This window comes from Antechinus flavipes, chromosome 2 (assembly GCF_016432865.1).
Source record: "Antechinus flavipes isolate AdamAnt ecotype Samford, QLD, Australia chromosome 2, AdamAnt_v2, whole genome shotgun sequence".
In the NCBI taxonomy this organism is placed as follows: Eukaryota; Metazoa; Chordata; class Mammalia; order Dasyuromorphia; family Dasyuridae; genus Antechinus; species Antechinus flavipes.
The window spans coordinates 503,861,516-503,887,053 of record NC_067399.1 but is presented as its reverse complement, the minus strand read 5'-3'; the positions used below and the strand labels follow the sequence as shown (position 1 = coordinate 503,887,053).

Below are 25,538 nucleotides of genomic sequence, written 5' to 3'. Positions count from 1 at the left end.
GAAAAAGAGGAAACTTCCACATCACTTCCTCAGAAGGCTTCTCTCAGTTTCCTCATCCTCTATTCCCCCCCAACTATGACACATGACTAGTTGGAATTTGGATATCAGATAGATTTCCCTAAGTAGAAGGCTAAAAAATGATCCTTTGCTGAAGCTGGATTAAGAGTTTAGAATTTAAATCGGTCACTGGTTAGAAGGAAAATCACTAGCAGTAGAGACCCTTCTGGGAACCCCTGTCCACCGCCAGTCCAGGTGAGAGGAGAGGTTGGGCAGTAAGAAGAGGGAGAAGAAGTTCACTGGGGGGTCAAGGGGACTTGCAAAAAGTCCAGTTTGTTCCTTTTTTCCAAGGCAGTGCTAATGAAGCTCTAGGGGAGAAACTGAAGAGGCAGTAAGCTGCAAAACAACAAAAAAGAAATCAGAAGAGACTGGGGGAGGGAAGAGGGGGACAGCAAATGAGACACAATTAGAGGAACGAGATGGATGGCTGGCAGGCACAGAAAGAACATTAAAGTCCCTTCTTTTTTTCCCCGTGCAAACAGGCTCATGCAATAAGGATGTCAACCTTCTTTCCTTTCTCTCCTTTACTTACTGCCAAAGGCGGAGCCTGCAGCCGCACCTGGAAAAGAAAGAAGACAAGGTCAAGTTATGGGGCTGAAGGCAGGGAGGCTACTTTCTGCAAAGAGTTTGTGTCTCCTGGGGGAGAAAGAGAGATGGTGATGAGAGATATCTCCAGCTTGAAGATATCCTGACCTTCAAAAGAAAAGGTTGCCAACTAAGTTTGGGGAGCATTTCAGAGGACACAAAGAGAAGGAGGCATCCTTCACTGGGTGTGATGTGGATTAGGAGAGGATTGAATTTTTCTCCCAGAGTTCTGGAGAAATCCATAAATAATATAGCCCAGATCTTGCTTCTACACCATTCCCCTGCCCTCACCCCTCCAAAATCTATTATTCTCCATTGTGCTAGAAGGAAAAATAAAAACATTTCTTTCTAAGACTCAGGAACATCTCAGATAACTCCAGGAGATTTCTGGGAAAAATCTGGGAGCTTCTGCAAACATACTGTCACTACCTGCCATGGTTTTTGCTGGCACGATCCTCTCTCAAATCCAATGAAGAAATGACCTTACAAAGAGCTCTCCCTTATGCAGAGATATGTTTCCCTTCCCACAGGGGAAGGCAGGAAGGGAGGGAGGGTTTAAAATAGTTACCTGGATCTCTCCTTTGCCCTTCTAACTCCACCTTGTATCACAGCTACTTATGTACTTGTCCTTCCCACAATATGGAAAGTACTATGAGAGCCAGATTCATGTTTCATGCCTAGCCTTGCAACTTCAGTATTTGATGCGATTGCTTTTGCAGATACATTTAGATATTTGTCAAATTGATATGAAGAGAGCAGTGGTGGAATAACAGAAAGAACAATGAACTTGGGTTCTGAGAACTGGTTCAAATCCCATCTCAGATACTTAGGGATTCCCATGATCCTTTGCTTGCCGCCTAACTCTCTACATCTCAATTACTTCACCTGTAAAATAAGGTGGGAGGGAGGGGAGGAGTCGGACTCCATGGCCTCTAAGGTTCCTTCCACTTCCAAATTTATGATGCTATGACCTGAATTTGAGTCCCAGCTCTGCCACTTATTAAATATTTGATCTTTAGCAAATCATTCCTCTCCTCTGATTCTCATTTTCTTCAACTAAAAAATGACAGGGTTGGAGTAGAGTAATCTCTAAAGCCCTTTTCAACTCTGATATTCCAAAATTCTGAGTGTATGAAATGATATAGGATGTGAAATCACCAGGCTACATAGGAAACTGCAAAAGGCAGGAGGCTTTCCTTAATCATATAAAGTTTAGGCCATGAGTTGGGGCAAAAAGATCTCATTTAAAAAATCTTCAGGCACTAAGTGAGAATCAGATAAGAAAAGGGAAAACATCTCGGAATGGGGATGACAAGCAAAGGGTCTCAAAAAACATTCTCTACAAGGAGGGAGACATACAGCATATGGAGGGAGAGGGAGAGGTAAAGAAAAGGAAGGAGGGAGAGGAAGAGGGAAGAAGAGGTCTTAGAAGAAGAGTTAGGGATAAAGGGAGAGAGAAGGAAATAGAAAAAGGAGAACAAAGAGGGAGAAAACAGTGAGTGGAACATAAAGGGAAGAAGAGAAGAAGAGAAGGAATGGAGAGAAAGATGATTTTGACAGAGTGAGACTGATGAGAGAGACAGAGATAGAGAGAGACAAAGTCAAAGAGTCAGAAAAAGAGGCAGAGAGCTAGGGAGCCAGAGAGAAACAGAGAGAGACAGAGACACAGAGAGAGAGAGAGGTAGGAAGGGAAAGAGAGGAAGGAAGAGACAAGGAAGATAGACACAAAAACAGAGACTGAGACCCAGGCAGAGAGAGACAGAGACAGAGAGATACAGAGAGAGACACACGCAGAATAAAGACTGGGAGACAACCAGAGACAAAGGGAGACTGGGGAGGAGGAGGCAGTCACGGAGCTCTTGTCATAGCCCCAATGCTCTCCCTGCTCTCAGAGGACCCGCGAGCGCTATCCAGCAGCTGACAAGCTCGTTTTCTTTCAAAGGCTCTGTCGTCTCCCGTCCCTGGCACACACAACATTCCTGTCACGGCCCTCGCAGCCTGTATTTTAGCTTTGATCATCTTAAAGCCACATAAATCTTTCACCCACCGAGAGGAGAAGCAAAAGAGCAAGGCTAAGCCTCCCTTCCCAGGCAAGGCCATTAGAAACCCAAGCAGTGACATTTGCAAGTCTGAGCTGTGTTTAAGGGCTTCAAGTGGGCTCGGGTTCCAGGGCTAGAACAAGAAAGACCAAAGGTCTTTCTGCCTCCACAAATGATCTCACCAACTTTGACCTTCTCCTCCCCTCATCACAGGGGGAGTCCCGAGGGACTCACTGCTTTGTGGAGATTTCTAAGAACACCTATGGAGAGACTTCCAGACCCTATCACTGGCCAGCCCTGCTTCTTATTGGGATCATAAGATTTTGACCTGACAGTCAAAGGTTTTCTAATATAATCTCCTCATTTTAGAGATGGGAAACTGAGACCTAGAGAGAGATTAAAGACTTGACTAAAGTCACACAGGTAAATGACACAGCTGTGAATCGAATTCAGCTCCTTTGACTACAAGCCCTACTCTCTTTCCACCAGACATGCTGCTTCCCTCCAGAACTGCCCATCCTACCAAAGAGGTTCTTCCTTAGAAATGACAAAGCTTGAAGAGGAACTTCATTATAATCTTTAAGAACAAAAAATGCTTTCTGAATGATGTTCTGAATTGAGAGGGAGACTAATCACACGAACCTAAGTCTACAGCCAGAAGAAAACTCAGAGGATGTCTAGTTAGACTAGACTAGACATCTAGACTAACCCTCTCTCTTTAAAGATAAGGAAACTGAGGCTTAGGGACTTTGAATGACTTGACTTATGTCCCAAAGATTGAACTGAGACCTTCTGACTCCAAAGCCATTGTTCCTTTGTTGTACCAACCTGCCTCTTGGTAGTCGGGAGATTCTGGATTGTATAATGATGAAAGGTTAGGGAATCTCCATATCATAGTGGATAGAGCACTGTACTTGATGTCAGGAAGCTGGGAGTTTGAATTCTCCTCAGTCCTACCAATTTACTGCCGTATAACTCTGAGCAAGTTTCTTAACCTTTCGGTCTCAGTTTTCCCATCTTTAAAAAAGGTATGATAAAAATAGCTAACTAAATCATAAATGAGATAACATACATAAAGTGTCTTGAAAATCTTAAATTCTATGTGAATGTTATTATTAAAGATGACTAAAGATGTAATTTTGCCCAGAGGCAGGGGAATGAACACAATGACCTCCCACAGGCCATCCCCAGTCTTAGTTTAGCTTCTTCCTATACATACATGCATTAGGGGACCCATTAGGGAGAGGCAGGTAGGACCCTGCTCTCCATGAGCGGGTTCGAAAGTTCTTCTTGCATTTGCCACAGTCCTGGCCAGTGGTATTGTGTTCACACTCACATTGGAGGCCGCCTTCTTTGTAGGAGCACAGGTTGGCATGGAGGTTGCATTTACACCTGAGAGGACACAAGACAGGAGACATCATGTGAGTCACTAGAGCCCTCTTGAGCTAATTGGACAGAATTTCATCAGAATTCCCTGGGGGCCTCAAGATTAGGGATGCAACCTCAGCCATATGAGCAGAAGGAAATGTTCATGAAGTATTCAGAAAGGTTTGGATGAAAGGGTCCAACACTGGAAACTGTCTTATTTGTCTCTAAACATTTCTCTCTAGCTTTCACTATCTGAAGACAAGGGCTTTCCAATATTTTTTTTTCAACTTTTGCCAGATTGGGAATTTTCTGGCTTATTCAGAAGAGAATCTCCATCTTGCTCCATTCATCTCCTTATCCATAACTCTACTACTGAACAAAGTACTACCTGAGTACTTGAAGAGTACTACCTGAACTCTGTTAAATAAAACATTAATTGACCAGTATGGCCTCGTTCCTTCTCCAATGGCCCTCCAATTTGTATGGCTTTTCATTGTTCTTCTTCAATATAATGCAGAGTGTGCCTAGTTCTAGACAGTGGTTTTCTTTGTTCTCTAAATTTCCCCTTTTAGAAGACAGGGATGTGTTGGAGCCAGCTCAGACCAATTTTCTTTCATTTATGAAGAGATAAGAGAAGACACTCCCAATCTACCCTTGGTGGAAATGCAAGTTACATGAGCATTGCACGTTGTACAAGTGTTCTTTTTTTTTTTTTTTCAATATATTGATTAATTGTGCTGATTTTTCCTCTTATTTTTCAAATTTTTTGATCCTTTAAAAAAATACAATCTGTTATATGTGATGGCTTTCTGTAAGGCAGGGAGAAGGAAACCAAGGAAAACTATGATAACATTTAAAAAAGAGAAAATATCAATACTTATTTTTTTTGAAAAAGTATGTATTTTGTATATTTTTTTGTTTCAGAGAGCCAGTTGTTAAACATTTAACACTACAACTGCTGTCCTTTCCCCACTGTTTCTTAGGTTCAATCTTTAAAATGTTAAAAAACTCAACTTTATTTAATTTTCAGTTCTGAATTTTCTTTTTCCATCTCTCTCATACCCTATCCATTGAGAAGGCAAAAAAACACCCAAAACCTATTACAAATATGTAGTCTTGTGAAACAAATTCTTACATTAGCCATGTCCTCCCTTCACCCCCAAAAAAGACAGAGAAAATATTATGCTTCAGGCTGTACTGTGAATCCATCCATTCTTTATCTGGAGGAGCACAACATATTTCATCATGAGTCCTTCAGAATTGTGGTTGATCATTATGTAGATCAAAATTATTAAGTCTTTCAAAGGTGATTGTCCTTATAATATTGCTATTACTAAATTGTGATCCTAGTTCTGCTCACTTCACTTTGCATCAGTTTGTACAAGTCTTCCCAAGGTTTTCTGAAGCCATGCCCTTCATCTTTCTTACAGCACAATTGTATTTCATCACAATCACATACCACAACTTGTTCAGTCATTCCTTAATTCATAGTGTTTATCTGCTTTGGATGTTCATTAGACCAGGTCTGTGTCTCTTTCCCTTAACTACTCCCAATCATCCTCCCTCTTCTCACTATGATGTTCCCCTCTACTTTCACTCTCCTAATCAAACAGGAACAAAGAAGAACAAGGAAACGAGGCCATTTGGACATAGCTGTCCAATATTCAGTAAGAGGAAGAACATTGGGCTCATGAGGGTTCTCAAACACTTGGAGGTCTTTAAAGACAAGACTTATGGGTCCCAGATGGTTTATGGGACTTCTCGCCAGGAAACAAATGATGGACTAAATGGACTTCTTAAAGGCTCTTCTAGCCTTAAGATTTTATGTATGCTGCCTCCACAATATACTCCCTGGGTGACTTTGGTAAGCCATAGTCTCATTTGGATGTCAGTTTTCTCATATGTAAAATGAGAATATTGGGCTAAATAATCTTGAAAGTTCCTTTTAGTTCTAAATACTGTGATTCTATGATGAATCCTGCGTTTTACTCCTTGCTCCTTGGGCATCTTGTGGTTTGGAATCAGTTTTGTATCTCCCCATAGGTGTACCTAAACCCAGCCAATCTCTAACATCACATTTAGGGGATGTACAATTGGCTAAACTGTAATAGCACTAGAAGCCAGGTGCATTAAGTGACACAAAAATTTATGATAATACATTGAAATAATGTTTTATTCTACCTCTTTCTTTTCTTTGCCTGATGGATTAAAAAAAAGCCTCATCCTTTAAGGCACTCTAAAATTCCAATCTATCTTGAAGACAGCCTGGTGGTCCAATGGATAGAGTGTTAGACACAATCAAGTAGATCTCTGTTAAACTCTGTCCTCAGAAACTTAAAAGCTATGTGACAATGGGTAAGTCATTTAACCTTTTTGCCTCAGTTTCCTCTTCTGTAAGATGAAGATCATAATAACACCTATCTCTCAGGGTTATTTTGAAGATCAGATGAGATAATATTTGTAAAATGCTTAGTAAATCTTAAAGCTTAAAGCACTCCACAAATGCTATCTATTATTAGATATCATCTTATTATCTTAATAATTATAGGTCAAACTTATCCCATCAAATAGGTCTCAAGATCTCTGTACACTTAAGTTTCTCTTGTATGGGCAGGAATATGCCTACACTCTGTATGCTTGTGTGTCTACTATCACTTATATTTTTTCCAACATTTAACCAACATTTTTTTCCTGTTTAATCTGCTTTAAGCTCATCCTTCTCTTCGTTGTGTTACCCTTTCCATTGCACTGATTCTTCTTTCTCTAACAGGAGGATTTAAAAATACTTGCAGACAGTTATATCTTCCCTTAGCTGTTGCTTATCCACATTCTACATATTTAACTCCCTTAATCTTCCCTCTACTCATAAATCAATCCTGCCAGCCCCTTAATCATTTCTGTTACTCACTTCTCTACTTCCTCTCATTTGTCTCCATCTGCCTAGTAAAGCCAGATCCAGAGATGCACCAAACCCTCCCAGGAAGTTCTGCCATGGGTGTGGAAAGGGGTCAAACATCCTGGACTGGCGCCTGTTCTTCTAGATATTATTTGGTTGTTTGGCTTTGGACAGACAGTAGCTAACTGTCTATTCACTCCCCAGCCTCGTGGGGTATATTCCAATTTAAAGCTATCTACCCTACTTACTGAAGTTGTCGTGGACTTTTCCCTCTCTCTCACCTCTCATGTCCAACAGATAAGCACATCCGTTTGATTCTACCTTGACAAAATCTCTCATACCTGTCTATTGCTCTCCCAATATTCTAATACAGGTAATTGCTATCATCAATCTGGACCCTTACAACAGCCTCCCCCCATGCTTGCTTCAGCCCATCCTTCATTTTTCTGCTAGATGTGACCATGGCCCTCCTTTGGTCAGAGATCTTAGGGAGCTCATTATTGCCTCCTGAATAAAATTCAAGCTTCCTTGCTTGGAGTTTGGGGACCCCCACAATCTGGCCCCAGCTAACCTTCTCAGCCTTATTTAATATCACTCGCTTTTACCCAGTGAGTGCCGTGTAGTGGATAGAGAGCTAGTTGGTCTTGTGGCCAGGCCGATCTGAATTCAAGCGTCATGTCCTGGGCCTCAAGCAACTCTCTTAGAGACCACAAGTTGGAGAGAAGGTGTTGACTTGATTGGTAGGAGTCTCCTCAGCCAGAATTTCCAAATACCAATTAAAGCACAAATCTAGTTCCTACATACAATTTATGCCCCAGCCAAATTATCCTATTCTTATGTCCCCTGTGCTTTCCCACAGCCATAGTTTGCTCCAGCTAGTTCTCATGCTTGGAATGCACTTTCTTCCTTCCTACCTTTTCTTTAAAGACCATTTCAAATTCTACCCCCTCCAAGGAGCCTTCCCTGTTTCCCCAAGGGGGTAACAAACTTGCTCTTTCTGCTTTGCTTCACAGATTTAATGCTTCTAGTCTGCAGTGTTGCATATTACAGTCATCTATGTCTGCATCTTATCCCCTGTTGGGCTGCAACTGTAATGAAAGCATTAGACATGAAATAAAATGAAAACAGGAGCTATGTCTCATTTAAACTTGGTAGCAGCACAGGGCTCTATATGTAGCCTGTACATGTCATTTGAATCTTGTCCCCACCATTAGAACATCAGCTCCTTGAGGGCAGGGCCCCTCTTTCACCTCTTTTTACATCTCCAGTGCTGGGCACGGTGTCTGAAACATAATAGGTACTTAATAAATGCTTATTGATTGATTACATATAGTAGGTATAGAACAATGTTTCTTGAATGAATGAATAAATGTATGATCAGTAAGAGCTAGGGAAAACCAGATTAAAGTCTAGCTCTCTTCTAACTCAGTTCAAGGGCTAATTCTTCATGGAACTTCCTAATTCGTTCCTTACATGCCTGTTGTCTTGATTGGACGACTTTCTCCAGCTGCTAATGCCTCTGAAATGAACTGGTATTTACTTTTGATATATTTTACATTTCAGAGAGTTGCCTAGAGTTGTGTAATCAAACTTCAAGGACCACTAAACCTTAAGCTTCCCAATGGGCACATGTTGATTGAGAAAACATATTAACATTATCTTTACTCTTCTTAATTTTATTTATTTTCTTAAATATTCCCCGATTACAGTTTAATGTGATTCCTAGATGAGTTGTAGACTGTACAGGGTCATGGGTCTCATGTTGGATACCTCCGGCCCAGAGCATAGTCAGGAGTCCTCAAACTATGGCCCGCAGGCCAGATGCAGCAGCTGAGGACGATTATCCCCCTCACCCAGGGCTATGAAGTTTCTTTATTTAAAGGCCTACAAAACAAAGTTTTTGTTTTTACTCTAGTCCCGCCCTCCCACAGTCTGAGGGACAGTGAACTGGCCCCTATTTAAAAAGTTTGAGGACCCTTGGATAGAGAGAGAAAGTCATTCGCCCAGTAGGTGGGCCAGTAGGTGTTAGAGGTCATTTATAAATATGTTTGTATGTTGTTCCTTCCATAGAATGTAAGCTTCTTGAGGGGAAGGAATGTTTCATTTTTTTTTTGTCCTTGTCTAGCTCTGTTCTGACAACCAGTCCAGGCTTAATGAATGCATTCTGCTTGACTGCTTGAGGCCCCAAAGATCAGGTTACAGAACAATTCTTCTGTAATCCTTTAAATGGTCCTTTAAAGCCCTGAAGGATATAGTGGATAAAACATTGGCACTTTGGGTTAGGAAAACCTAAGCTCAAATCCAGCCTTAGGAATTTAGGAGCTATGGAACCCTGGACAAGTCACTTAAGCTGTTTGCCTCAGCTTCCCCAACTGAAAAATGGGGATAATAACAGCACTTATCTCTCAGAGCTGTTGTGAGGATCATAAAAAGTATTTTTTTAAAGTGCTTTACAAAACTCAAAGCTAACTATGCTATAGTTAGCGTATCTCTTTCTCACTTCATTCTAACCATCCTGATCATTACACCTTATGGATCACACTGAGAAAAAACTCACTAGGACTCAGGAGAGGCCATAGGGAGGATGGGGAAGATTATAATTAACTTGGTTGGTTGCCAAATATCAAGCTAACAAATCTAGATTTACTGTGATCAGAAGCAAAGTTCAACTGCAACTCAGGTCCCCAACTCAGCTTGTTCTATGAAACTAACCATTAAGACCCTATGGAATGTCTTCAGTTTCTCTCTTGTAAAGAATTTTCCCTGTTGGAATTACCTGGGGGTGTGCAGTGCAGTGCAGTGTGTGTGTGTGTGTGTGTGTGTGTGTGTGTGTGTGTGTGTGTGAGAAAATATATACACACACACATATAAACACAGGGTCTCTGTGTGAGTGTATGTATGTGTGCAGGAGCAAGGGCTTTGGGTTATGCAACATATACACACAGGGTTATGCTCCTTTTATATAATACACATGTATATGCATGCAGGGTAATGGTCTCTGTATTACGTATATATATGTACCCAGTGTGTATATGAGTATATACATGTGTGTAACATACAGGGTTGTGGTCTTTATATTTAATGCATGTATATGCGCGCAGAGTTATGGTCTTTGTATTATATAATACTACACACACATACACAATGTATATGAATATATGCGTGTGTGTAACACGTGTATATGTGTGTATGTATTGCAGGGTTAAGGGCTTTGGGTTGTGTATACACACACACACATACACATACAGAGTCAGGCCTTTGTATTATGTATTATTATACATACATGCATACAAAATGTGTATATGAGTATATGCATTGTGTGGGGATCATCATGAGTAGCATGAAACCAAGACGGGACTCCTGCTGAGCCAGACTCACGGGGGCTTAATGAGGAGAATTTGCATCTCTAAGGAGCCGCTGGGCTCTCCTCCAGGTGCTTCTGGGCACGGAGGACAGTGGGAGGGAGCTGGGCCGGACGCTGGCTCTTGATCACTCAGACTTTGTAGGGGACCTCCAACCCCTTCTGCTCCCCAGGGCGCAGGGCTGTCCGGCAGCCCGGGAGCCTCATGATCCTCGAGTCGATGTCGCCCTTTCTTCTGCATCCTCTAGTTCCCACCCAAAGAAAGCCTTGGATTCTGTCTGAACGTTCCTGCCCAGGGAGTGAGACCGAAGGATTTTTTTATGACTCTGTCCTTACCTGAACAACCTTAGGAAGTAAGTTCTCCTCCCTAGGTCTTGGCTTCCTCTTCTATTAAATGCGGGATTTGAACTAGATGAACTTTAAGGTCCCACTGGCTCACAATCCATGCTTCCTGAAGTTCCACTTGCCCAGGCTCTCTGATTGCTAGTGAGTGAGGGCCAGGATGTCTGTTAAACCTTAATTCCTGAGCCTTTGGGGGCTCCCTCCCCTGCAGCCAGCCCCAGTCTGGTCCTACTTTGTCTCACGCCTGGCTCTAGTGAGAAGGGATTAGCCCAACGAGCCTAATTAGCTTTTTTTGTTCAGAGAACAGATAGGAATGCACTGAGAAAGAGCAGGACAAAAGGCCAGGTTACAGAATGTAGAACCACAGAAAGAAAATCTCCCTGTTGGGGCAGCTGGGTGCCGCGGTGGAGAGAGCACCAGCCCTGAAGTCGGGAGGACCTGAGTTCAAATCTCAGACACTTAACACTTCCTGGCTGTGTGACCCTGGGCAAGTCAACCCCAATTGCCTCAGGAAAAAAAATCTCCATGTTGGAAGGAATTGTAGACCATCAGTCAGTCTCCCCTAACCACCCAATAATGAAAACTCCTCTTTAGTATCTTTGGGGGCAAAAATCTGCTTAAATACCTTAAAGGAACTCACTTTTGTTTAAAATCAATTATTGGACAATCTTATTCGTGAAAACAAACAAAAAAACCCCCCAAAACCCCAAACACCATTCTTATGCTGATTCAAAGTTGACTTCTTTGTAACTGCTTCTCCTTGGTCATAGAGCACAGAGCTGCTCCTCCAGGTTCATTTTTTCTCCATGGCAGCTCTGCAGATATTGGCAGTATAGCAAGAAGGTTAGATTGGAATACTTCTCATAGAACTTGGCTCCAGGGGAGGGAGTAATGGGCTTGAGCCCCTTATTAAAGGGTATGTGAGACCAGCGGTACCTGGATGACTCCTTGGTCTAACATTCAGATGGGCAGACGGGGTGGGATTTGGGAATTAGTAACCAAGCCAGGAATTGCTAGGAACTCTGGGGGCCATAAAGAACGAAAAGAGAGGGCCTCCAGTTTCTTTTGAGGTGATCTAACTTCATTGTCTCTTTGTAGCCAGAGAAATCTCTCCCTGAGACTTCTACAGAGGGAGGAAGAGATTTCTCTTTGGCTCATCCCCAGAAGCATATATGGTCTTTGCCCGAGGAGACAGTGTATACAACTGCATGGAAGGGCTCAACTTTCTCCCCTGCTTCTCACTTCCATGCATAAGTAGCTTGGTACCAGCGGAAAGAGTACTGCATGTGGAGTTAAATAATCTCTATTCATATCTTGTCTTGACTACTGCTTCCTGTAGGACTTTATCTATAAAATGGCAGTGTGCACCCTTCTAGCTTTAAATCTATAATTCTATGTTCATGTTCCTCCTCAGCCCCAAAGCAAACCCTAGTTCCTTCAACCGCTTCATATATGAAGTGGTTTCTAGATTCCCACTCACTTTTGTGGTCACCCTTCCCCAACTGTGTCCTGTAGATTTTCATTGCTCTCTTGAAGTGTGTCCCATGGTGCTGAACTGGACTCTTTAGGAAATGTATATATTTTCAAAAAGGCAGTGCCGCCCACCCACTTCCTAGGCTTCTACAGAAAAAGGAATTTCCCAATAGACTTGAGAATTGAAAATGAGAGAAAGAACTGTGGACACTGAATGAGGATCGAAGCATACAATTTTCACCTTTTTTTTTTTTTCCTTTTTGGTTTGCTTTTTCTTTCTCATAGTTTTCCCCTTTTGTTCTGATTTTTCTTTCACAACATGAAAAATATGGAAAAATGTTTAAAATAACTGTACACTATTTTTCTCTCCCAACATGATACATATGGATATATGTAAAAAATGAATGCAAGTATAACAAAAAATGTTTTTACATGTAGCTGGGAAAATTTTTAAAAAATTAAAAAGAGAAAAAAAATTAAATGACTGTACATGTATAACCTATATCAGATTGCTTGCTGTCCTGGAGAAGGAGGAAGTAAAGGAGGGAGGGAGAAAAAATTTGGAACTCAAAATCTTACAAAAATGAATATTGAAAACTATCTTTACATATAATTGGAAAAATAAAATACTATTGAGAAAAAAAAGTAAAAGGAATTTCTTCAAGTTGAAAGAGAATCAGTTTGTCTGTTTACCTTTTTCCTCCCCTAATCTTCCTTCCTTCCTCCTTCTTTCTCTCTCCTTTTCCCTCCCTCTCCTTCCCTTTTTCTTTTCTCCTCTCCTGTCTTCCACCCTTCTCTCTACCCCCTTCTTCCCTCCCTCTCTCTCCTCTTCCATTCCTCTCCCCTCTCTTTCCCTCTTTCCTTCTCTCCTTGTTCCTTCTCTCTCTCTCCCTTTTCCCTCTCTTTTCTGTCTCTCCTCTATTCTCTCTTCTCCTCCTCCTTCCCTTCTTCCTTCTCCTTCTCTCTCTTTCCTTCCTGCCCCTCCCCCACCCATGTTCTAGTCCTTTTGTCCCAAGCAAAGCCAGTGGCTGGGGCTCCCTGATCCCTTGATCCCCCAGTGGAACAAGGCCCTTGATTTATTTAGTGGTCAGGACTTGCTAGGTCTGCTCAGTATATTCTTTTCTCCCAGAGGGAAAGAAATATGGAAAGTGAAGAAGAGGACGCCGTCCCTGACACTTTCCTCAGCAGCAGAGGATGAAGGCAGGACTGAAGTGCTAAGCTCACTTCTGGCTCTAGCTACCACTTAGTTCTCCCAAGTGACCCAACCTGGGGTGAAATCCAGGATCACCACGCCCTTGGCACAAGCCTTCTGTGACTGCTGGGAAGATGGGTGAAGGGATGACTCTCCATGTTTCTCTCAAGGAGGTCAGCTCCCATTGCTTACAGGAGAGGCACAATTGTGTCATGAACTTACTAGCTGTGGGAGAACCTCAGCCTGCCTCATTTTCATTTGGAAAATAAGGGAGCTGAATGATCACCTCAAAGATCCCTTCCAGCCCTAAATCTGTCATCCTATCTTGTCATCTGCCTTCCTAGGAGACATTCTGACTACTGTTCTCTCTCAAATGGAACAAACTGAGGTCCAGAGATCTCCCGGGATTGGGCAAAGATTACACAGAAAAGCAAATTTGCTGGAGAAAGAACTTAGACATGCTGCCTTCTGGAGTCCAGCACATTCTTGATTATGCTCCTCACCTAATTTCTTCATCGCAGAACTCGACGTTAAAGAAATATATAGAAAATCTTGTGTGCTGGCTTTGGACTCAGGAGACCTGGGTCTCAATTTTGATTCTGCCATATACTAAAAGTGGGATTATGGACCAGTCACTCTCATAACCTCAGTTTTCTCCTCTGTAAGATGGGGATAAAAACACAGAAGAGGAAACTGAAGCAGAGGGTAAGCAACTTCCCCAGTCACACAGTTAGTAAATTTCTGAGTTTGCATTTGAACTCAGATCTTCCTGACTTCAGGTTTAGGGCCCTATTCACTATGTCACCTAATTGCCACAGACTCATTGTGTTGAAAGCCTTTTGTAAGACATATTACAGGTACAGGACTGGAATTAGAGTTAAGAAGTCTAGGTTTCAAAAGTAGCATCTGGTATTAGCTGTGTGGCTTTGGGCAATCTCCCTGAACCTCAGTTTCCTCATCTATAAAATGGGGACAAAAAGGACGAAAAGCAATATAAAGTGCTGTATACACTTCCAAGTGTCCTGAAAACATCAGTTTGACTGTGTGACACTGAGCAAATCATTATCCTCATGGTCCCCCAGGCAACTCTAAAATGATACATCAAATTTAAACCTGTATGAATAGAAGCAATTTTCTCTCCCAGAGTTCCTCATACAGAAACTTACTAAGTCTTAAAATGCTACAGAAATGTTAGCTCACTCCTGCATGGCCTCCCTCCTCACACATAGATCCCTTTATTTTGACTTCCAAGGTCCTGTTTAACTTTTTCGTTTCATCTACAGGAATTGAAAAAGGGGAAGTGACAAAAAGGAGAAGATTAAAAGAAATAGCTCTTCTCTTCCTCCACCTCATCCCCCTTAGAGAAATACTTCTTTTAATGACAAAGTTAATTATGTGAATTTTTAGGGTTAGAAAGGATTTGAAAAATCTATCTTGTTTAAGCTGAACTGAAGCAAGATCCCCACCTATAATAATATCTCTGACAAATGAGAGAGAGAGAGAGAGAGAGAGAGAGAGAGAGAGAGAGAGAGAGTCTCTCTCTCTCTTTTGCTGAGGCAATTGGGGGTAAGTGACTTGCCCAGGTCACACAGCTAGGACGTGTTTAGTGTCTGAGACCAGATTTAAACTTATAGCCTTTCTTTGAATATCTATATTGACAAGCAACTCACTACTCTCTTAATTATTTTTAATTCTTAGCTTTACAGCATCAGATAAAATGAGCATTTATATAGTACAGAAGGAGGACCTGAACATTAAAGTACAGAATAAATTCAACAAGTAACTTTGAAAGCTTCCCTACTTGTCAATGATCCGTTGACCTCACTTCTCCAAGCTGTCCATTCCTCTCTAGAAAAGCTCTATTTGTTTAGCAATTTTTCCTTATGTTGAGTTGAAATCAGCTCATACATCCTCACCAAGCAAAAAGGTCTAATCTCTTAACCTCTATCTACCTCAGTTTTTACAAATGCAAAGTACACAAAATAATAACACCTACCTCAAAGGGTTGTTGACAGATCAAATGAGATGATGTTTGTAAAAAGCACTAAGTGTGGTAGCTGGTACCTAGTAGGTACTATATCAATGCTTATTCCTTTCCCTTTCACCTCTCCTTTCCATGTCAGCTCCTAAAAGGATTTAAGACAGTGATTGCATCTTCTTGAAATCTTCCTTCATGATCTTGGACAGACTTTGGGAGACAGTGATAGACAGAAGGGTCTGACATGCTATATAGTTCATGGAGAATGAACCACACCAAGAATCAGGTGTGACTCCAAACTAAATACATTTAGTTCCTTCCATTTTACCTTAATGTGTCACAATTTTTGCCTTCACTACTCTGATTGCCCTCCTCTGGATCTCCTTCACTTTGCCAATGTCTGTTATAAAACGTCAGCCCGGAATTCTCTTTTGAGAAGTTGGGAATTTCACAGTTTTCACTGGAGCTAGCAACTGAATTCTGAGTTCCATGTTTCCTTTTTCAAACTCCATCAAAAGCATGAATACAATAGAAGGACTATGACATGTAGAGTGGCTCTCAGTCACAGAAATTTCAAAGGTGTAGCATAAGCAACAGAGAAGGACTGCTTTTACAAAGATCAGGATGGAATCTCTTCAATACCCTATCACCCAATTAGTGAAGTATGATCAGACAGCCCTCCAATGTGATTCTAGAGTCTAGGCAGTGACATAGGGAGGAAGCAGAATGGGAAAAGGGAAGCTAAAGCATGGTATAGTATAAAGAGCAAAGGACTTGAGTCAGGGAGAGCTGGGGTTCACAATCCCATCTCTGAAATTTCCTAGTTAGTTGTGGGATTCAATCTCTTTCTTCATCTATAGAAGGATAATAATATCATTAATATTTACTTCCTAGGGTAGTTATAGAGATCAAATGAGACAAAAATGTTCTTGTGCTTAGCAGACCTTAAAGAACTAAATAAATGTCATTTTAAAATTGTTAATCAGCATAACTGATAGAACACCAGATTTGGAATTAAGAAGAGTTCAATTTAAATTCTCCTTTAGATTGTTCTCTCTCAACCTCAGTTTCCTCGTCTGTAAAACATGGATAAAAACAGAATCTACTTCTGAGGTTTGCTGTGACAATCTCATGATCTTTGTAAAGCTTAAAGAGCTTCATAAATATTACATTATTGTTGTTGTTGTGCTATCTGTGAGCTAGTACTAAGAAAAAAAAAAGATACAAGACTCCACTGGTAGAATGTAAGTTCCTAGAGGTCACCATTTTATTTTAGTACCCCCAATGCCTAGTGCAATGCTTGGCATATAATAAATGTTGATTGATTGATATATGTACAACTAGTCCTTCCTTTCCTTACGACCTTTACAAGGTTATTGGAGGTCTGAAGAACTTGCCAAGTATGTAATAGAAGGAACATTATGCTTCAAGTGGCAGCCTGGGGAATTCCTAGAGAGGTAAAATTGTTGTTGTCCATTTGTTTTTCAGTAGTGTCTGACTCTCTGTGACCCCACTTGGGGTTTTCTTAACAAAGATGCTGGAATGGTTTGCCATTTCCTTCTCCAACTCACTTTACAGATAAGGAAACTGAGGCAGACAAGGTTAAGTGACTTAGTCACACAGCTATAAAGTGTGTGAGGCTGGTTTTGAACTCAGGGGCTCCTGATTCCAGGACTGATGCAGTACCTAGCAGCTTATGAGAAGTAAAGTGATTTAGTTGAAAGAGAACAGACTTGAACCAGAAAATGGGATCATAGATTTTAAAATGATGGGGGGCAGGAGGGATGAAATAGAAGAATACAGGTATTTGTTATATATCTACTATGTGCCAGGTCCTACTTTACAAATTTTATCTCATTTGATCCACAAAACAACCCTGTGATGAAGGTGTTAAATTATCTTGCCCAGGGTCACAAGTATGTGAAGTCATTTAAACTCAGATCTTCCTGACTCCAAGTCGAGAGCTCTATCCACTATCCATAGCTCCTAGCTGTATCTCTTATTAACAATTTTAAAATGACATTTATTTCATGCTTAAGGTTTGCAAGGTCGTCTGATTCAATTCTTTCACTTTACAATTGAGGAAAGAAAGTCTTGGAGAATTTAGGAGATTTACCAAAGGTCATATCCGCAAGTTTTCTTTCTGCTATCCCACAGTTTCAACAACCTCAGCTCTGCTACTAAGTAGTGATGTGATCTGGAGCAATTAATTTAACTTTCTGATCTTCATCTTCAAAATAAGAGCATTGGACTAGATGATCTCTGAGGTCCTTTTCAGTTCTAAATCTTATGATCTGAGATCTCTCCCAGTTCTGTGATTTTATGATTCTAAATGAGCCCTTTCACAATGCTGCCTGATTCTTGTGACATCTTTCTTTTTCCAGGCATCCTCTCATAGGTATTTATACTTAGTTTTCACCAGTATAACTATAGTGGGGAAAGGGACCAACTGCACAGGATGATTTCTCTGGTTATTGACATTACTGAGCTCCAATGTACAACCTTATACTTGCCTGAATTTCTCCATTTTCTCCCAGTGACCAGCTTCCTCCTTCTTCTTCTCTCCCTCCCCAAGGTTAATGCTTCCAGTTTTGTTTTCTCTCCAGTCCAAATACTTTCCCTGTGTCCACAGGCTCAATTTTCTCAAGGAATAGCTTCCTCAATTTGACCTTCGAGAATCATCAATCTCACCAGAAAATGCTAACCCGAGCCACCTGACCCCACAACACAGCATTTTTCAGACCAATCCATCAGGATGCATTATTTAATAATGAGCAAAGGAGCAATTCAGGATTGGTCAGGCCACCTGGCTGCCACAGTACAAATTCCTAGCCCATCACTGGTCACCTTTCTCTCCCTCACCCATGGCCACAAGGTTCCACTGCTTTAATGCTCTGGGATTAGTTCCAATAGAAAGGGTACCACACCATGTGCCATGGCCAAGAATGACCTCAATCAGTTTTGGGGCCAAGAGTAGAGGTAATGGATTAGTGGAAAGGATTCTATACTTATAGTCCAAGGTCCTGGGTTTGAATGTTAGCCATGCTATAGAGTTAACTGTGATCTCTAGCAGTTGCAACTATTCTCTGGGCATCAGTTTACTCATTTGTAAAATGAGGAGGGATTGAACTAGATGATCCTGAAATCCAATAAATGCACTGTTTGACCTTAAGCAACTGCCTTCACTATTCTTCCATTTCTCACCATTTATGCCAATTCTGCCCCCTATGCCTTTTACAAGAGGTAGTGAGATGTACTTGACAATTGGCCTTGAAGTCAGGAAGACAAAGATTCGAGTCTACCTCGGACAGATACTGGCTATATGATCCTAGGCAAGACATCTGACTTCCCAGTCAGTGTCTTAAGCAACTCTTTGCAGAACAAATGTCAATCTGCTTTGATAGAGGGTGTTCCCTCCACCAACAAAATCACATCTCCAAAAACCAACCAAACAAACAAAAAACAAATCCCCAGAGACCCAAAACCTTCCTTTAGAGAGACAGGATAAGGGCAAGTATGAGCTCACAGAGATACTCTGCATTCTTACTCTAGAAAGCAAAGTCACCTGAATAATGAACTGCTTCTACTAAGCATATTTTCATATTACCATTTGTTCCATGGCCATAGCCATGGCCAAGGTCATTTTCAGTCCAGGTGTACAGGGAATTTTGACTCACTCAGGAGAGTAAACAGAGTTCTTTGGAAAGGTCTTTAGAGAAATTCCAGGAAGAAGCATTAATTATCATGACTATTAAAATAAACTTTTACAGTACTGATGAATTTCATCTTAACTCATTATAACAGCATGGGGTCCTATGGGCCATATTTATTCCAATGATCACTTATTCAACAATCATTTGTTGGGCACTTACTGTGTGCAGAGTATCTGGCATTAGAGAAGGGAAGGAATTGAATAAAAATGAAAACAAGACATGTTCTTGATTCTGGCGGAATCAATCAACAGACATTGTAGTGTATACTGTGTACCTGATACTGTGTTAAAGTTTAAGGATACAAAAACAAAAGTCAAACTGGCCCTACCCTTAAAGAGCTTACATTCTATTAGGAGAGATAATAAATAGGTACATTCAAGGTGCATACAAAACTTAACCTTAGAGAGAAAGGCACTAATAGCTGGGGGGTTGGGAAAGGCATCCTAGAGATACAGGGGTCCTCAAACTTTTTAAATAGGGGGCCAGTTCACTGTCCCTCAGACTGTTGGAGGGCCAGACTATAATAAAAACAAAAACTTTGTTTTGTGGGCCTTTAAATAAAGAAACTTCATAGCCCTGGGTGAGGGGGATAATCATCCTCAGCTGCTGCATCTGGCCTACAGGCCGTAGTTTGAGAACCCCTGCGAGAAGTTCTCATGAAACTTGAGTCTTGAGGAAAGACAGGAATTAAAAGAGGTTGAGATGAGGAGGGAGACATTGTGGGAGGAAGAGCATGGACTCTTGGACTACAAAAGGGAATAATGAGTAAGAAGACTAGAAAGATAGACGGAGCTGGTTTATGAAGAGCTTTAAATACCAAACAGATTTGTGAGATAATAAGGAGCCAGTGGAGTTTATTGAGGAGGGGACATGACCACATCTCTGCTTTAGGAAAATCAGGTTGGCAATTGTATGACTGATGAATTGGAGAAGGGAGAGAATGGACACAAGGAGACCAATTTTAAGTCTCTAGTGCTTATCATGGTGACTGGCACATAGTAGGCATTTTAAAATGCTAATTTATTGATTGATTCTTTTGTGCTATGCTTATGATTCCATTGTATATGGTGAGCCCCTGATATGGATTACTCTCTACCAACACAGATAATCATCAGTAGCTTTTCTGAAATTTAGTTTCTTGGAATACTGAGTAAGTAAGTTATTAGCCTACCTTCTATCACAATTAACAATTGTCAGAAGGATTTAAATCCTAGTCTTTCTAACCTTAAGTCTGTCCTCTCTTGACTAAGGAGAAAGACCACTAAAGACAAGTAAGTGTTACAGTAGATAAAGATCTGGGCTTCGAGTTTTGAAGAACTGAGTTTAAATCTAGCAACAGACATTTATTAGCTATGTGACACTGGGCAAGTCACAACCATTGCTGTTATTTAGTCATTTTTCTTAGAATTTGACTCTTCATGCTCCTATTTGAGAAAGATAATGGAGTGTTTGTCATTTATTTCTCCAGCATCTCAACCACAGAATGGGTTAAATTATAACAATCTCCCAGAGTTGTAGGGATCAAATAAAATATTATTTGTAATACACTTAGCACCATGCCTGGAACAAAGTAGGTGCTTAGTAAATTTTTTCCCCCATCCTTCCAATGGATAGAGATTACAGTTCTAGACATTGTCTGGAGATGTGATAAATGTTTAGAAATACCACCTTCAGAATAAATGCTTGACAAATCTATAAAAACTATGATTCTGTGCACTGTGACTTTTTGCTGTTGCTGAAACAATGGTCTTTAACTTTAGTTAAGTTCTTCTGCTGAGGTGCACACCCCTATATTTCTTTTTTTTTTTTTTCTGTAGAAGCATTTGCAATATTTCCCCTGAGTAATAAAACTCTAGGGAGAAAAGAACACTGAACTCGTTTGCAGTCAAGAGTCCTGGGTTCAAATTTAGAACTAGAAGGGATCTTGGAGATTATCCTATCCAATCTTTTTATTTCATGACAGAGAAAGTGAAGTTAATGCAAAGGAAACCAGAGGACAAAAGACTTGCTGAATGTCACATAGCAAATCATTGGCCAAGCCAGAACTAGAAACCAGGGTGTGCTGGCAATCTAAAACAGAAGGCCAATCTGTTGAGAGGCCTGGGTCTTTTAGGAAAATCTAATAAAGTGTCACAGCATCCTAGATTTAGGGCTGCAAGAGACCTCAGACTCTCTAGTCCAGCCCTGATATCTTGCAGCTGAACAAGATTCCACACATATTATTAAATGGCACATTTGGCCTTTGAATCTGGTTTCTTTGACCCCTAAATGTAGTACTTGCTTCTGTACCACTCAAAGGACATTTTCAAGGCTCTTCTGCATGGAAGGAGAATAATACAAGGTCAATGTGCCATCATTTGGCCCTTGGGAGCTCTTGTGCAGATTCCTTTTCCTCTCTGGGTTTCAGGTTTTTCTGTTTTGTTTTGTTTTCTATGTTAAAAGCCAGAGTTGAGTTAGAGGACCTCCAGTGGCCTAGACATGAGGATATTTGCTGGCTCACATTAGAACTAGGCTACTTAGAGAGAGACTTTGGGAGCAGGGGGCCCATCTGATCATTGCCAGTGACCTTGGCCGGCCTTGGTCTTTTCTCTTCAGGCAGCCCTCTGGCTCTTTCCTGGCTCTTGAGAACTATTTTCCCCCTCAGACATCTACAGGTTTTTGGAACTTTCGTCTCCTTTGGCCACAAAGGGATGGTGGTTCTTACCATCTCAGAAAAAGGCTCTTGTCTGGGTCTGCACCTGGGACAGCTGTGATCCTGTCTTAGAACTGGGCTCAGCATTCACAGCTCTCTTAAGCCAAATGCTCCCTGGAGCAGACGGTGACCTACACTACCTCAAGGCCTTGATGGCCTGAGGCTAAGGGCCTGCATGCCATCTGGAATCTTATTCTCCCCTTGTTTTCCTTGCCTGGGCTGTCCAACTGTGTCTCCTGAGGCTCCCTCCCACCTGGGCTACCCAGGAGTGGGACACAGATCTGAGTTCTGAGGGATAAGGTGTTCCTTTTGCCATTGTCCATGAACTCCACACCTCGTTGGCCCAGTATGAATTCTGTTGCCAACCAACCTCCAGAGAAGCTAATCGGTTTGACTTTCTAGTGGAATTGTTATTGATAAGTGTCTAACCAGCCCCAGGAGACCAGGTTGGTTTGAAGGGAGCTCTCTGCTTCTGTTCCTAAGGAAGTCCCCTTCTCAGCCATTCTGAAATATGAATGAACCCAGGCTTCCTCCCAGCCCAGTGTCTGTCTGGCACACTGGTTTAACCCCCTCCTGGCTGTGGGACTGGCACTTTGGTCGGGGGATAGCTAGCAGTAGCACGAAACGAGCTGCAGGATCTGTAGGACTCTTGCTCCATGGGGAGGAGCGGGCAATGCCCAGGAGCTGCTGGGGCGCTCTGTGTGGGCACTGGCCCTGCAGCAGGGTCTTGGTGGAGAATCGTGAGCTGGGGCCTTTCTTCCTCTCTGGGAGAGGAGCTGGATGCTTGGAGTCCCTCCCAGATACAGACGGCAGTATAAATGTAGGTCAATTCCTAGCTGCCTAAAATAGTGATGTCATCTGCTCCCCGGGGGAGGCAGGAGGAAGTGGTAAGTTTAGGAGGAAGGGTGAGGAGCTTGGCACTGGCACTGGGACGCTTTAGTTCTGCCCATCTTTGAAGTTCAAAAGAGAGAAAACTATTTGGAAAGCTGTCCTGGGGCTTGAAATGGAGGGGGAACCCCACTCCAGGGCATTTGTAAACACTTAGAGGCTCTCAGGGCTGTGTATGGAGGATCTGAGAATATAGAACCAGAAAGAAGCCTTAGAGAGAATCTAGTCCATCCCCCTCATTTTACAGATGGGGAAGCTTAGGTTTACGGATGTATCACAGCTCTCAAAAGAATCAAATCCATTTTCATCACCCAGTCTCTCTTTGGACTTCTATAAAAAACCAAAACCAAAACAAAAAAAAAAAAACCCCAGCTATGTGATTTCATGGATGAAGGGAACGTCTAGTGTAGAAACTCCATCTATTTATGCTGACTGGTAATTCATCTGTAATTTATGGGGCTGCTTGGTTGGCACAGTGGATAGGCAGCTGGGCGTAGAACCCGAGTTCAAATGTGACTTCCCATACTTTCTAGCTCTGTGATTCTCTGCAAGTCACTTAACCTCTTGTTTCCTCAGTTTCCTCATCTGTAAAATGGGAATAACATTAATAATATTTCTCTCCCAGGGTTATCGTGATGATCAAAAGAGTTAATGATTGTAAAGCATTTAGAACAATGTCTAGCACATAGTAAGCGCAATATAAATGTTGCTTATTTATTATTTTTATTATTAATTTATAGTCCCAGGAAATTGCCTGGCAAAATGAGAGGTTAAGTGATTTAATCTCATGGTCACAACTTACTACGTGTCTGAGGTAGAACTTAAATCCTGTTCTTTCTGATTCCACAACTAGTCTATTCTTGGCCACACTGCACCACCCACTGACTTTTTTTTCGTAATAAATAATTATACCTATGTTTCTATTTTGTTTTAACAAAAACCTTGTTAGGTAGACAGCGCAAGTGTTACTAGTTCCATTTTTATTGTTGAGTCATTTCTACTTTCTGTGACCCCATTTGGGGTTTCCTAGGCAAAGATACTGTAGCAGTTTGTCATTTCCTTCTCTAGTTCATTTTACAGATGAGGAAACTAAAGTCAACAGGGTCAAGTGACTTCCCCAGAGTCACAAGTTATTAAGTATCTGAGGTTGGATTTGAATCTAGATCTTCCTGACTGTAGGATCAGTGTTCCATCCTCTGCATCCCCAGCTGCTGGTGTTCCATCCACTGCACCCCCAGCTGCCAGTGTTTCACCCATTGAATCCCCAGCTGCCAGTGTTCTATCCACTCACCCCCAATTGCCAGTGTTCTATCCACTGCACCCCTAGCTGCCAGTGTTTCACCCATTGAATCCCCAGCTGCCAGTGTTCTATCCACTCACCCCCAGTTGCCAGTGTTCTATCCACTGCATCACCTAACTGTCCTAGTTGCAATGTACAAATGTGAAAACTGAGATTCAGATAAAGGAAATAACTCATTCAGAGTTACACAACCAATAAATGCCACAGGCAGAATTCAAACACAGTCTCCAGACTCCCAAGTTTAGCACTTTCCCCACCATATTATACTTAAGTCACCAGCAATAAAAGAAGTTAATTCCTTTCTCTTCTTGGTGGGAGGGGGCTATACTAGATATTCTCTAAGGCCCCTTCCAGTTTGAAATCCTATGTCTTATGAACTTGGATGATGAGAAAGGGGCAACAAGAGAATATATTGAAAGCAAGCAGGGGACTAGAGGGTCCAGGTCTCGCTGCAATAATCCAAGTGTTGCCTGGTAATGTGTATAAATGCTGGCCAGCTTTCCTCCAGGAACACAGCCGTGCCGGCAATTGAGTTCATTGGCCAAATCGAATTTGGGCTTCTGTACGAAGTTCTTTTCTATTAAGTGCTTTAACATACATCACCTCCCTCAGTCTATTGATGAAATCCTATTATCCGCTCGGAGCTGGAGGCAGCTTCCTCAGCAATCTTCCACCCACCAGCTTTGCCAGAGGTGAGGGTAATCAAGAGGCTGGGGGGTAGGTCAGCACCCGGAGAACCCATGAAGCTTCATGGATTGTGGATGTGATTGGGGGCAGGGCAGCACCCCAAATTCTTAAAGCTTGAGGCTGAGAAGGAAATTCGTTTTTGCTCCAGAACCTCCAGAGGGAGCAGACTGAGGACTTAGCCACCCTCACTCCTCTAGAAGAGGCAAAATTCTAACCATCTTTTGGGCTGATTCAAGCTTTAGGCACTCACTGTACCAGAGATGCCAGGATGGCGCTGGGGATGATACCAGGATTTGAAAATTGTGGGTGGAGAAAGGACTGTCTGCAAGAGTGGTGGGTGTCCCATATATACCAAAATATTCATAGCAACACTCTGTGGCAACAAAAAAGTAGAAACAAAGTGGGTGGTCATTGATTGTGGAATGGTTGAACAAACTGTGGTAAATGAATGAAATGGAATACTATCATGTTATGAGAAATGAGGAAGCTGAGGAACTTGAAGAAACATGGGAAGATTTATATAAATTAGTGCAGGGCAAAGAAAGAAAAACAAGAACATTATATACAATTACTATAGTCATATAAACAAAAGCAATATTAAAAGGTGGCCAGAATTAGCTAAATTGCAGTGACCCAGAAAACTCGAGGAAACACACTTTTCTACCTTTGACAGGACTACAGAACTAGAATGTTGCATTTTACTCCTCAGTTTTCCAAACCTTTTCTTTGTTACAAAGGGAAGTTCATAAGGGAATCAGGGCATATAGAAAATGACTATGCCATATATATATATTTTAAAAGACAGCATTAAAATTTTTTAAACTTACAGTAAGATGGGTGGTGATGGAAGGAGATTAAAAAACAAGATGGTGAGTCTTCCTGCCCCATTTCTTTCTCCCAGTTTTGTTTTCAGGTCCCTTTTCCTACTAGAAAAATATCCATTCTGTAATATTCTGTCTATTTCATC

The 25,538-nt window shown here is 41.6% G+C and overlaps 1 protein-coding gene across 2 annotated transcripts in view; it reads right to left on the bottom strand.

The window, feature by feature from the left end:
- NTNG2 (netrin G2) overlaps positions 1–25,538 on the bottom strand; it is a 101,802-nt gene that overhangs the window by 20,324 nt on the left and 55,940 nt on the right. For both annotated transcript variants that reach the window (XM_051980222.1, XM_051980223.1), the window contains exons 4-5: positions 3,901–4,073; positions 590–616 (exon numbers count right to left, since the gene is read on the bottom strand). In XM_051980222.1, the coding sequence (XP_051836182.1) occupies positions 590–616; positions 3,901–4,073 (200 nt within the window). The remainder of the gene's footprint in view (positions 1–589; positions 617–3,900; positions 4,074–25,538) is intronic.